Genomic DNA, 14,699 nt, shown 5'->3' on the forward strand with positions numbered 1-14,699 from the left:
CGCTACATGACAGTTTGGCATGAACTCGCTTCATATGTTGCACAAAGCAATATATGTCCCATGTCCGGTAAATTGTTACATTTTGTACCATTCCTTATCATGGGTTAACTGAGGACACGGCAGAGGCAATGTATATTATGCTACAGCAACCGAGTTGCAAATTTATTTGCTTTCCAATTTGCTGTTAGGGGCTGAGTCATTCTCGGTGTTATAACAAATACATATTAGATAAGTTATCGCTGCAAAACTGTTTCTCGTCACTTGGAGTTGATGATATGAGAAGTTTCAGACTCTGAAGTGAAAAACAAGAGGTCTTTTTGAACACTGAAAGTATTTTAGACTCAAATGATTGTATGAAATGAATATGGCTGCTCTTTATGTGAAGATGGTGAGAACTGGTGTTTCCCCAGACATTCCAAAACGTGTTGCTAGTCCTCTTTTGTCAGCAGTGTGGTGTGGAATACTGTTTTGTTGCCTTGGAGTCTAACTCCTCACGATTAAAGTGAGAATTGGCATTGCTCTAGCTGCTTGATCTCAAAGTTCTCCTCATTCTGAGAGAGTTTCAGTAGCTGTTTTCACACAGATAGTGAGCAAGTTAGTGTCAGGGTTTAATTTGCATAATATGTCTCAGCAAAACCCCTTAAAGGAATACTTTCCTCCTGTTAGGAATACTGTGCTAGAGTTGGACTTGGATCTGCTTTCAGCACTGTTCATGCTCCATGAGAGCTCAGTACGATTTATGTGGTAAATGGAACTTTTTTGTCAAGAGTTTTGGCTTTCAGTGGAAACCAAATATCTTCCTCTTCCAGCCCAGCTTTTGTTTTCTTCCCTTTTTTTCTCCCTAAGAAAGGAAATTACAGAACCCTATTACATTATTTGGTATCTTTAACACACTGTTTTGATTTCTGTGGGTTTATCTTCCTGAAGCAAAACTGGTAAGTCATGACTTTGCCAAATTAGATCACATTCTTGATATGTGTAACATTTTCATAACACGAGGCCTGTAATGATAAAGGCACTATGATTACAGTAAAGAGGCTGAGAAGCTGAAATGCCTAATGAAAATGAGAAGTATATTTTGATTTTGTATTTTTAAGTACCTTTCATGCAGTGTAGTTACTTCCGAATGATGTGAATGAAGTTGGGCTTTATTTTTAGGATTCTTTGAAGAATCCTAAACTTGGCTTGCAACTTGGCAAATTATGTGTTCTGATTTCTCATAGACATAGCTACTAAAAACTGCTGTTTCCATTAGTAGAGTATATATGGAAATAAAGATTTTAAAAAGGTTGCTGCTATTGCAAAATCCATTCTGCTTACATGTGATATGCAAATATTTTATGGATTGAACTGCAAGTACTTTAAACTGTTTCTCAGTTTGCACAAAGCAGTTTATCCAGCTACCTGCACTGAACATATTCCTCAATGCTTGCAAGTAATACAAACTCTGGAAAGGTTTATTTATAGCATATAAAAGGGGGGGAGGAAATTAAAATTACCAGTATAAAGCAAAAAAATCACTTTATTAGGAAAATATTTTTTGTGTATTACATTAGAGGTGAAAGAGTTTGCAGTGCAAGGGTCTGACTTAGTTCTAACTTAACCAGGCTAAATCTAGACAGGAATGTTTCTTTATATAAGTTTTTTCTACTTTTTTCTTTTTTTTCATACAGCAGGTAGTCATTGAGATTAGCAGTATGTTGGTTTGTTGGTAGAAACTCACCTTTTGGTTGGTTTTTGGTTTGTTTGTTTTTTCTTTTTTTTTTTTTTTAATTCATGCTGTGATTTCTTGCAGGTAGGATATTATCACTGCAGACATCTGAGTACTGTGGTGACAGTGGGTAACTTGAGTTGGAAAACTTTGTTCTGATCTCTTTCAAAAAAGTGAAAATATTATTTCTAGCAAAGGCATAGAGATACAGGGATGTGCTGTGCAGCGAACCAGCCGTGTGCTCTAATAGCTAATCAAGCTAATCAGGCCATCTGGGAGCAAGGGCCAGTTTGTTTCACATGCACATCCGTGTGTCTGAAGACTCAGAAATCGCCTTCCAGGGGTCTTTCAAGTCATCTGAGCAAAGTGCAGCATGGGAAGTTTAATACACTGCTGTACTGGGAGTCGTTTGATGTCAGAAGGTTATTGCAGATTACTGCTCAGTGTCTCGTTTCCATTTCTCACTTCTTGACTAAAAAGGATGTTTTTGTTGTACATGTAGGTTTGTTTCAACAAAGGTTCAAAGACCTCCTATGTACAGGACAAAACACAAGCCCAAGAATGCTCTTGGAGTGATGGATTAACATGGGCTACTGGTTTTGTCTAAAAGTCTCCTAAAAATAGAAGTTTGACAGCATTTTTTGAGAAGGAATTCTTCGCATTGGAAACACAGGGTGAAAAAATAAGATAAAAAGATAGCTGTCTGAACTTGAGTCTGGAAGATTTCTTATCACAAGGAGAAGCTATTAAATTACACACAATACATTCTTCCTCTCTTCCATGTCATTCAGGGGAGGGAAGTGAATGATTAGTCACAACATGAGGGTAGCCCCACCTTTCATGCCTTAATTAAGTGTTCCTCTCAGTGTCTGTCATGCCTTTGTTGTCAACATCTGTTTGTGTTCTAAACCAGTTTTTATCTAGAAAGAAAACACAGCTAAAAAATTTCTTTGCACGTTATTTCTGGTTTAATTTTTCTATTGCTTATGTATTAATTACTTAAGAATTAATGTAGATAAAATGTAGACTTTTCCCACACACAGAGATAAAAGTAATTATTGTATTTGATTCTTTGACTCCAGGCTATGGTGGCTTGTTATCCAGGCAATGGAACAGGATATGTGCTCCACGTTGATAATCCAAATGGTGATGGAAGATGTGTTACATGTATATACTATCTTAATAAGGACTGGGATGCCAAGGTATGCGATAATTTGATTCTAAAATGTTTTTTACGCCCATATATATACCTGTACATATATATATACACATATATGTACATATATATGCATATATATATATATATATATACACACACACACACTTGTTACTGCACTTTTGCTTGAGGTTTTTGTTCATGCCCTTATTTCTGTGCCTTAGTTGAGATTTTACATTGTGTTAACTGTGGTTGTCCTTTGCCTCACTAATTCTGTTTTTAGGAGAGCAGATGGAGATGAAGCATTTATTTTCAAGGTTTTGCATGATGTTAGCAGGACCTTCTTGATAGTAAGATTGAAGGAAAGTAGTAAATGTCTCCCTGTACACAAAGAGAAACTAAAGGCAGTTTCATATATTCTTAATTTAATTTTTTCTTATATTCCTGTTGAATCTTGAGTTTGTTGTTTGGGAACTAGATTGTTTATTTGAGTATGCTTATAAAAAGAAAGAATTTACAGCTTGGGAGCATTTTCAGATAAGCCAAGTGTTAACAGTCATTGCTACATCAGTATAGTTCAAATCAGCACAAGTTTTGTATCACTGTAGGTACAGGGTGTAGAACTGATTTATACCATAGTTAAGTAGTCTAAGAATTTACTGCTAGTGGCTATGATAAAGTGAATTTTTAATAAGGATTTTCCGAGTGATTCAATGGGACTAGGTAGATTTCAAGAACAGATATAGCTAAATGGCAGCACTGGGAGCATGAAGGAGTAATGCAAAGACAGCTTTGCTAATTCTTTGATTTCTCTGCCATTAATGATGGAGAAGTTTATTTTCAGAGTGTATTGGGAAAAAAACAAGATAAAACTACTGATGCTTCATCATGCTAAGAGAGTAGCATGTGGAAGAGTACGTAGGAGCACTCAGATTCTGTGCATTGCATGCACCAGATACGGACAACACAAATTGCAGATGAGAGTTGTTACTTTTCTTTTTTCCCTTATAACATACTTGCATAAAACTGGTAGATCAGAAAGCTGAGTCAGATGCACTTCAGGCTTTCTGTTTCTGATGTGCTCTTTGACACGTCAAATAGAATCCTACAATTAGAAAATAATTTTTTTTGCCATGATATCATCTTTGCATGTAAATGTACTGATTGTACTAAGCATCTTAAAGTGCAGCTTTGCGGCATTTTTAGTTGATTTATGGTTTCTCTCTTGGGGGAAAAAAGAATACATACCAGAGTGTACAAGTCAAGCAAATTGCGTTTTCACAATAATTGTGAAAAAATGTAATAGTTGGATATTTAATTTATGAACAAAGGCATTTATTTCCTTCAAAATCTTATTTTAAATTGCAAATTATTATACTAGCAAATATATTGTTTATTGAAAAAAGAATCTCAAACTTTCTTTAGGAGAAGAACTGGATCTAAATTGTCACTTTTTTGCTGACTTAGATCACAGATGCCCCTGTCATTTACATCAAATTGCCTTGTTAGTACTTGCATTGTTATGTCTGTTATGACACAAAGGTCTGTGATAGCCATCTATAGTTAGATTCAACAACATCAACACCATCAGTAGGAAGAAGTTAATGTGACTTAAATATAATTAACCCTACCTACTTGTGCTTATTTCTAGACATACACAGGTAGGTTCAACTGTTTACAAAACCTGGAAGAGATCTAAATTGACCATGAGTAGTACAGATTGAAGCTTTAGTTTGAAGTTTCCTAGTTTTTCCTTATTTTAATTACACATAAACTTGTGCCACAGTTAAATGAAATCATCTCTTTAATGGGGAAAGGTGAAACTTAGATGTGAAATAAAATATTTCTCCCATCTATATCAGGGTGTTTTTAGCCACCTGTGTAATATCAGTCAGTCTTGTCCATTTGTGTTTTGCTAATAGTTATGCATAAATCCCCCCATCTAACCCACAGCTTTTACTTAAACATGAATGCACTTAGCATTCTGAAATCACTCTGTGAAAAATGTGTTAAACATTTTGTTAAATGAAATGTATTGACATAAAAGATTCATAATAGATTTGTAATTTCTATGGCGCCTGATAAAGGGTTTTGTTTTAGTTCCAAGTGTCTGAAATATTTTCAAATGTGATATTCAGAATTTTTAAATACAATGAGACATGGCTCTCAAGCATTGTTTGAAAATATTTCATTTGTAGGTAAGTGGAGGCATCCTTCGGATATTTCCAGAAGGTAAAGCCCAATTTGCTGATATTGAACCCAAATTTGATAGACTGCTATTCTTCTGGTCTGATCGCCGCAACCCTCATGAAGTACAGCCAGCATTTGCTACAAGGTAGGAGTGATGGACTCTCTACTGCATGGTGCCTGTCTTAGCAAGAAATGAGAAATTAGTCACACTGTGAATTATGACCTGACAAAAAGGAGAGTGGTTTCTGCTAATGGATGATAAGGCTTCCGCTGTGTTGATGAGTTGGTAGTGTTGCCTGATCTCTTATTTTGGAGAAAACCTCCTGAGTGTGTAGGTGGGAAGTTTCTGAATGTGTGCTTGGCAGAACTCGGTGGGAGCACATTGAGCCATAAGCAGGCCCCAGCTTAGCCAAAGGGTGCCATCTTCATTATTTCTCTGCAGTGGCTTTACACCCTTCTGACTTGCCTTTGTCCTTACCACCCTACTGTGTAACTGGAAGATTGACTGGGTACTTCAGTTTAATGTTCTGTCTTGCTGGGGAGAGAGCTGTCAGAAAATAGTAATTTTCAGGCTAAGCTACCGTATTATAATTTGGGAATTAGGTGAGGGCTGTGGAACCGAAACAACCACCAATACAAATATTTTTATGGAGTATTAGAGGAGTTGTTCCCAGTCTGAAGCACAGGGGGAAGTTTTGTCCCTCAGTGCAGGGCAGTGGTTGATGCTAAAGGTACCCACATTGATTTCCCCCCCCCCCCCCCCCGATAAGTGACATTTACAGATAGTGGCAATCGGAAAATCATTTGATCCAGACTTCCTGTTGCTCATGTTTTAACATGTTTAGATGGATGGCCAGAGCACTGAAAATTGATTGGAGCTGTGAGATAACACAACTGCATTTGCAGGAAGTAACTTGAAACTACCTTCAGCATATCCTCTTGCAGCTGTTCCAGAAAAGCTTGTACCGCTTTCTACTCCCAGAAGAGTCATGGTGAAATGCCATTTACTAAAGCTCCTTAAAGTCTTTTCTCAGTAGCTGGCATTTTGTATTTAAATCCTCTACGGGCAGTGGAAAACCATAGGAGCCATGTAAGAAGGGGTAATTAATTGTCCCTTGTGGCAAATATCCAAAAAAAGATGATGCTGCAGTGTGACTCAGTGATGAACTTGACCTAGTAAAAAGATGAGATCACAGGACAAGGTGATGTGGGCAGAGACTTTATTCTGGACAAGAGCCATAAATAGCAACTCACACGGGAAAAGAGTGTAAACTTAGAGCATCAGTGTCACCCTTTCAGTGATTTTTCAGATAATAGCTACCAGTAGGAAAAAAAAACAAACCCACTGCTTGCTTTATGAAAACTTTCCTCTGTCAGATGTGGAAGTATCATCTAATTTAGGTTGTGTTTCATGTCAAGTGTTTCACTGGTATTTTGCTTCATAGTTCAGGAGTTCTTTTTTCTTCTGTTTCCCTAGGTACGCAATAACAGTGTGGTATTTTGATGCAGATGAAAGAGCACGAGCTAAAGTGAAATATCTAACAGGTAAGCTCCTCTTAATATCATTATTTTTTTGTGGAAGAGTAGGGAAGTCTAGCCTTATCTCCTTGGACCACTCTCTACACAAAAAGAGAGAGAAAGTGGCATAACTCAAGTTAGGTTTTACAGGGGAGGTGACCCAGAGATTAAACTCCTGGCCATTGATTAATGAAATCCAGGTCAATGCCTGTCCTGCTTATACTTCCTCTGAGACCTGAGGCTGCTCAGTATTTTTATGTGGGGAATACAGTTTCTCCCTACTCTTGTGTCCCTAATATGTGTGGAGGATAAATACACCAGAGACTGTAAGGTACTGCAGAACTGAGAGCTATTGAAATAGTTTTGATCGAATAAAGGGATTCAACAAGTGAATACAACTTTACTTGACTAGAATTTTTATACTGGAAAAACAGAAGCCTAAAATTAAAATCTGTAATCAAAGAATGGACTTCCTTCATTTCTAATTTCACCCATCTAGCATCTGTTTTCCTTCTCTGGCTTCTCCACCAAGAGGAAGTTGATCTAATTTTCCTGTTCAAATTAACATTATAAGGAGAAATGGCCTAGGACTTCTGTCATGCTTGTAATTGCAATTTTTTGTTTGTTACAATAGTTTAAAAATAAACCAAAATCAGGTGTAGAGCAAGTACACACACACATGAACACGGCTTTGTCAAGAGCTCTGAAACCAGTGATGTTGAAAATGTGTGCCAGTCATTTCCAGCTGAGACTTCATTCATTGCTGTCTGGAGCTCCTAAGCAGCCCAGAGCTGTGTGCAGTTCAGTCCAGCCCCTCTTGGTGCTCTCAGTGACCCATGCTTTTTGGGAGTGGCCAGAGCAGTGCAGCTCCTGCCTGGCTTTCAAAGGGAGCCCCTTAGCTCCAGCTGGGCAGGCTGTCCCGCTGCTTGGTGGCACATGCCTGGCAAGGAACAGTTGGCTTCCCAGTCAGCCTGCTGGGCCTCCACGGGAAGCCTGTCTGTCTCTGAGCTGGCCTTCATGTCACAAGTGTGCAACTCTGCAGCTCCTGGGGTCAGCCTTGCTGGATCAGAGCTGTTTTGTTGCCTCTGCACAGCTTCAGCTGCTGCCCTTTCAAAGGGACTGTGAAGAAATGGTTGGGGGGCACTCAAGCCTTAAGGGAAAGTGCTGCCCACCTCCCTTTCCAGGGTCCCCCTAAACGGCAGGCATTTAAGGAAGGAAGGCTGGGTCGTTTAAATTTCACAGAATTGCAGAACCAGTTAGGTTGGAAAGGACCTCTGAGGTCATCAAATCCAACCTATGACTGAACACCACCCTATCAACTAGACACGAGACACAAATGGCACTGAGATGGTGCTGCCAGAGATGATGACTCCACCACCTCCTTGTGCAGCTTCTTCCAATGTTTAATCACCCTTTCTGTGAATAAATTCTTCCTCCTTCAGTATTGGCTTTCTTTGTAATGGGTTTAAATTACCATATTGTTGTGGTTTCAGTTTTCATTTACAATTATAATTGCATTCTTTACTCTGTATCTGCAGCCAGAATTGTGCCAGATGCAATTCATTTTCTGCTGACAATAATACATGAAATTATAGAATAAAATGTCATAAAATAGAAACCTATTCATTTTTTGGATAAGTGTCAGTCTAACTGAAGCCATGCAGAATATGTGTGAGTTTTTCTTGCTTATGGGATATTGTGTTTTGATAGTTTATTCTGGAAAGTGATGTAGACTGTTAGACTGTACTTCAATAAATGCTGAAAAATACCATTTTCCTTTTCATATTTCTGCAGGTGAAAAAGGTGTGAGGGTTGAACTTAATAAACCTTCTGACTCAGTTGGGAAAGATGTTTTATAAGCCTTTGATTTAGCAACTCCCCTTGCTGTTCGCCCTGATAAATCTTGATGCTATCTATTAACTTTTGAATGTGAATAACAAGATAAAGGAAAATCAACAACAAACCAACCAACATCTTAATATGGAAGCAAACAGTGTTTCAATGTTGCATCAAAAAGAAGGTTCTTTGACTGCTGAAGCATTGTACTATGTGATTGTGACTCCAGGCCTGTGACTGCTTATGTGAAGAAGATAAGCAATCAGTAAGAAACACCATATGCATCTGGACATAAATAAGTGCCCTACATAGAATTTGTCCATCCTTATATTTTGCCAGACCTGTCATCCAGCTGAATCCATTTCATCTCTCCCTTTTTTTATATGGTAAAAGTTTGAATTTTGGGTAATTTTTGTATGACCAGGTACAGTTTATCAAAATTGAGTCTTAAAAAAAAAAAAAGAAAAACTGATAAAAAGGAAAAAAATTACAGTATTCTCCAATAGAACATGGATCTATTTTTGTAAAACTGTTCATACTGTTCTCCTCTGCCATGAAAGACCTAATTTAATGTAAGGGTTGCCAGTAACTGATAATCACTTTAATTTTTTTTTTTACAACTTAATTCAGAAAAGGAGCACTTTAATTACCAGCTAAAAATCTGATTGTTTTATATCATATCTCACACTAATCTTAACTTTTAAAGATTGCTGCTGTATTGTTTTGTTTTTTGTTTTTTTTTGACTATGTTCTCTTGAACCTTATTAACAAAAGCAAATCAGTATCTTGCTATTAGTAACATTCAGTTTGTGGTTTTGTATGTTGAATCCACAGAGGGGAAGTTTCTGTCTCTCTTCTTTTTTCTTTGGTTTCTTTATTTTTGGAGGGGGGATGTTTAGTTGGTTTTTTTTATTTTTTAAGTGACTGGCACTAAGTGAGCGTGACACTATCGGTTGTTGTCATTGGCTTTGGGGACCTAGTAAATGCCATCAAGTTACAAGAATATAAAAGGGCTTTCCTAGGCTATTAGAGGTACCCAGAACCTCCTTACTTACTTGACAGAAATTTTTGAGCTTTCTCCCTTTTCTAAAAGATACTTGCCACCCCCTTTCCTTTGTATATAAGTTAATAGAATATCTAAAATTCACTTTTTTAAATTTCCTTTTCAAATGTTGGTGTCCCATGCAGACTGTAAGTTGACACCTTGATCTATTATATAGTATCAAGGAGGTAGTCAGCACACTGAAGCTGAAGTGCATCACTCTGTAGGCTCCTTGTGCAATAATACATCTTTAAATTTTCACTGTTGCTGAAGGATTTCCCCAAAAAGGCCTATTGATCAATATTGAGGTATATATTTAGTAAGGAAACATTTGCTTTCTTTTACATTGTTTTTATTTTATCCAGAAGATGGGATATCACAGAATAAAAGTGAGATGTGCAGAAGCTGTGATCTTCTTATTTTTAAGAAATGGATGTTTTGGACACAGATTTTTTTTTCTTCTTCTTCTTTCTTTTTTTTTTTTCCTGAGCTTTAAAAGCTTGAGAAAACAAAGCAAACTTATCAAAGACGGCATTCACATTTACAGGAGTTTGGGGGTTGTTCACCTTACCCACTGCAGTTTTCTATCTGTCCCTTATTTCCTTACTTAGCCAAAACAATGTGAGTGTACAGAAATATTTCTGTATATATTACAACTTGTGACAATTTTAGCATCTGTATAGTTTGTATTCAATTAAAGACCCTTTCTATGGAAAGCTCAGTAATTTTTTATTAAAAACATTACTATTGTTCATGTAAAACATGAAAAAGCTAATTGTTTAGTAACAAACTGACAGAAGGGGAGAAAAATTCAGTATTGGTATGTAATTTAGGAGAACCAACAGAAATCCCAGTTTTGTTTTGATTTCACTTTTCCTTTTTTTAGTAAGTTCTTGCCCTGTACAGTTCTCTTCCTCTTTCCTCTTTTCTTCCCAGTAAAACAGACAGGATACCTTTACTGTAAGTGCCTCTGCCAACCTGGCCAAGGAGTGCAAATCTTCATTACTGTCTGGTCTGCAGTGCTTTTAGGCTACCAGTGAAACAAGCAAAAAAGTCACCTCTTCGACTTCATCTTCATTAGTACTCCTTTAACAGAGGTTTGGTTTTGTTTTAGAAATGTAAGCATAAGCCTTTAAAGTCATTTCAGTCCCTCTGTAATTCAAACCGCTGCAGTTAAACAGCGTATCAAATTCTAATCACATTGTAGGTTTGTGCTTGCCAGACAGGTTTAAAAAGTGCTTAATTTTTCACTCCATGTAAGTCATTACAACAGGGTCAACAAATCAGGTCAGCCATTTCTCCATGTCCTTTAGAAACTGTTCATTTCATGTCAGTTGAATATTCAGTCTTGAGCATCACCAAGCAGGTCCTTGTTTTAAAACTATTTTTTAAACTGTCTTATGATCTGTATGTGTCTAGTCCTGGTTAAAAATAAAGCTTCATAATGCTATTTTTATTCATGATGTTAGCTGGCTGTGAAATATGAGACCTTTATCTATAGCAGGCAAAGAAATTCAGGATTCATTTACAGGTTGCCTATAAAGTTGTGTAATTTCAAAAGCAGTGTTCATTATGAAAGAGCTCCTCAAGTTGCTTGTAAAGCTAATCTAATTAAAAAAGATGATGTATAAAGGTTCTTGAAAACTATGTGGTTATTTGTAATCTTTGTAACTTTTAAAACTACTCTGTAGCAACTAAGTTATGAATGCCTCCTGATAAAGGGGCTATGTGGAATTTTGGTTGCTTTGTTGTGGGTGTTTGGTTGGGATTTTTGTTTGTATTTGGTTTTTTTGGTTATTTTTTTTGTTGTTGCTATGTTTTTGGTGGGTTTCTTTTTTTTTTTTTTTAGTGGTGTGTTTCAGTTTGCTGTTTTCTGTTATTTTTTTTAATCAGAGCTGTTTCTGCTCTGGAGAAGGATCTGGGACTTTTTTTCTCTAGACTACCTACAGTTACCTGGGTGTGGTCACCATTTTCCTGATGATTTCCTCCCTCAAGAACAGGACCCTTTTTAGGCTTTCTGAAGAGTGGTTATGATGTAGAGTCAGCTCTAGTTTTTTTACCACTTTTGACAGGTATATGAGGTACAGAATAAGTCACATTCAAACAGGATTTGTAAGGTTTAATGGGATGTCCTCAGCTTTACATGGCTTCCAACGAATTACGGTCCCTTGAGAGGGGGCAGAAGAATGGTAGAGTCTGCAGGTACAAAACTGTAAGAGATAGCACACAATATTCTTGCTCTTTTGATGAGCTTTGTAGTGACTCTATGGTTATCAAGGAAACTGTGTCTGGCTGTGCCTCTGGCATCACTCTAGCTTTTGTGAAGCCCCCTGCATGTTGTTTGTCTGTCTTCAGCTAGTTCAGAAAGAGCTTCCTGGATCTTCAGATGAGTCTCCAGCATTAGTGCACCTTTCACAGCACTTGGGTGCCAGTTGTGCTCATTTCTGCTCAAAGGTGATGGTTCTTGGCGTTTTTTTAGGTTGAAACACAAGTGTAGCAGCATTGAGCTGACGGTAAATTGCTTTGAAGCTTTTTCCATGTTCAATGCTGTATAACTTCTTACAAGTTCTCATGAAAGTACATCTTCCCCATCCTAGTTTTACATTGAACAAGGAAGAAGCCTTTCTTGCAACCATCCTGTGTAGACCTGGTTTGAGTTTTGTTTTGTTTTTTAAATTACCACATTGTTGAGCACAATATGCAGGGGGATTGTTTTGCATAGTAAATTCAAACTCTGCACTAGGGAAAATGAAGTGTTTCTCTTGGGTGTTTCTCAGAAAAAACATTTGCAGATTTTAGAGCTGACAGCCTGTATAATATGTAAAACATCTGGCTTTGGTGACCACTTCAAGGTCAGGAGTGGAAAAATCACATCTCCATCATACTGGTAAGTATGGCCAGACTGAAAAGTGCCATTTCTGTGTATGCTGAATGCTTTGAAGGAGAGGGGAGAATGCCAAGTGACAAGAGCAAACTCAAAGTCGCAAAACTTCAGGAGTCTCACATTTGTACCTTGCCTGCAGGCATGCAGATAGCTGCATGCTCTTGCAAATACTTAAGAGGAATTTGTGAGTACTGAGCAGCAAAGACTTTGAAGAAATTCAGGGGTCTTAGCTGGATTTGGATCTCACCTGCTGTTTGGAGGGGATGGGGGTCAAAGTATGGAACTTTGTCAGCTCCCGTTGTCAGCTTTTTTTTTTTTTCTTTTTTTACATGTCAAGCTTGACTGTAAGTAATTGCTGCACATGTACCAAAGTCAAACTCTGCTGCATCAGAGTTGCTTGACCCTGTCTGTTAGGGGTGCATTGCAGCTGACAGAAGCAGGTTTCAAGGTCCTCTCTCCTACCAGACAAAAGCAGTTCCAGAGAACTTTTGTTGACTTTTACTACCGCTTACTGAGTTTCATCAAGGTTTTCTTGATGACTTTGAAGTTGAGTGAATATACAGAACATTTATTCCTTTCCTGAAATATGAAAAAAGAACCCCAAACTCATAGCTCCCAAATGAGTTGGCTCTAAAAGTGGAAGGGACACATGAGATGTAACTTGCCAGCCCATAGGGGATAATCTCAAGTCTTTAGCAGGAGAGGGAGGAGGAAGTAATGAGCTGAATAGAAATGATAAAGTAGGATGTGAAGAGACTGGTACGTGAGACCAAGATACAACATGTTGGGTGGGTATGAGGAATATGGGACAATCCAATTTAAAATATACTATAGGTGTCTGCTTTGAGAGGAACATGGAAGTGTGGGGAAAAAGAATGCACAATATATTTGTCTCAGAAAAGACAGTTGATGCACCCCATCCATCCTTCATGCGTGTGTGTTGCAAACAAGCATATTTTTATCTCTGAAGAGATGTTCATAACTTTACTTGCACTAGGAACTGGTTTCCTTGTCTGTATTCCAAAAGTAAGTTGTTGGACTTTCCTCTTATTAAATATGCACCTTGGGATTAAACTTCTAGTGGTAATAGTTTATGGGGTCTTCTGGAGAAATTACTGTAACTACCTTTGTATATAACGTGGTGATAAATGCTAGAAGTGGCGACTGGCTCGTTTAGCCTCTAAGGCTAGTGCTGTCCTTTTCATATGGCTAAAAATTTGCAGGGCATACCTCACATCAGAGTGGAAGGGATGTAAAACAAAGAGATGGGCTTAACAACTTAAACAACTTCACCAGGATCACACCCAGGCAAGCTGTGATAAAAGGTGCATGCTTCAGGGCAGTGTCTGAGCTGAAATTCATTATTTCTTTAAAATACTGTTGGAGACAGGAAGTAAAATTTCACCTCTGAATATTCAGTTCTCCTTGTAGGCTTGTCTGTCTTGTGTCAGTGTAGTTTGCAAGGGTGAAACCAGTTCCTCTCCTGGATTTGTTTCAAGGGCTGATACAATTCTATTTTATTTTATTTAAAAGCAAAAAGATGAAGCCATCATAACTAAAGTGTAGAGATTTGACTCCTACTCACAAATGAAAAGCCTAATGCCTGAATATCGTGTTGGGTTGTGAGTTGTATTTTGCTACCTAAAGAAAGCAAGGGTCAACCAAAAAGCCAAGAATAAAAACCTCTCAAAAGTGTCTGAAGCCAAGTCATTTTGGTTGTAAATGTGTCTTGCTTACGTTACTGCATGTGAGCAAGCTTTATAAATCTATTTAAAAAGATTGCATTATAGCAGAAGGCATGGTGGTGGCTCTAAGGAACAGGAGACTAGAATTTTGGGGCTGAATTAATGGCTGTTGGAATCCTGAGAATTTTTTTCATGCAGTAAGATAGGAGTGAATCAACTAACCACTATAGAAACAAATTAAATGCCACCACCCCTAGATCTGAAAAGTAAAATGTTGCTGAGTGCTGTACCATGAGTTACCAGAGCCAAAAGATACTTCAGAACTGTTTTTATAGGAGCACTTGAGAACATCTTTGGACGTCAAAGAGAATATTTCTTCGTGGAAAATGTGATTGTGGACACCACTAATGTCTGCCAAAGGGCTGTGGGTAATAACAATCTGAGATTGGAGTCCAGTTGATGGTGTTCTTGATAGCAAAGAGCAAAGTTTGAGCTGTCACATTAGGCATATTTATTTTCCCTTCGCTTCCCCTTCCCCAGCCACAATAATAGTGAGTAATGTGGTGCTGGACGTGAGTTCTGCACAGTCATATTTTAATGAATAAGCAGAAACTGTACAAAGTTAACTCTCTTCAATCCTAAATATCTCTTGTATCTAGAACTCCTGTAGACAGCAA

General features: G+C 37.7%; 1 protein-coding gene across 1 annotated transcript in view; it reads left to right on the plus strand.

The window, feature by feature from the left end:
- Positions 1–11,097, plus strand: part of EGLN1 (egl-9 family hypoxia inducible factor 1) — a 34,450-nt gene extending 23,353 nt beyond the window's left edge. Inside the window, exons 2-5 of the mRNA XM_030268294.4 lie at positions 2,794–2,913; positions 5,066–5,202; positions 6,535–6,602; positions 8,370–11,097. Of these exons, the coding sequence (XP_030124154.3) occupies positions 2,794–2,913; positions 5,066–5,202; positions 6,535–6,602; positions 8,370–8,434 (390 nt within the window). The 3' untranslated portion in view covers positions 8,435–11,097. The remainder of the gene's footprint in view (positions 1–2,793; positions 2,914–5,065; positions 5,203–6,534; positions 6,603–8,369) is intronic.
- The last annotated feature ends 3,602 nt before the right edge of the window (positions 11,098–14,699 follow it).

The sequence above is a fragment of the Taeniopygia guttata genome, chromosome 3 (genome assembly GCF_048771995.1).
Source record: "Taeniopygia guttata chromosome 3, bTaeGut7.mat, whole genome shotgun sequence".
NCBI classification, from domain to species: Eukaryota; Metazoa; Chordata; class Aves; order Passeriformes; family Estrildidae; genus Taeniopygia; species Taeniopygia guttata.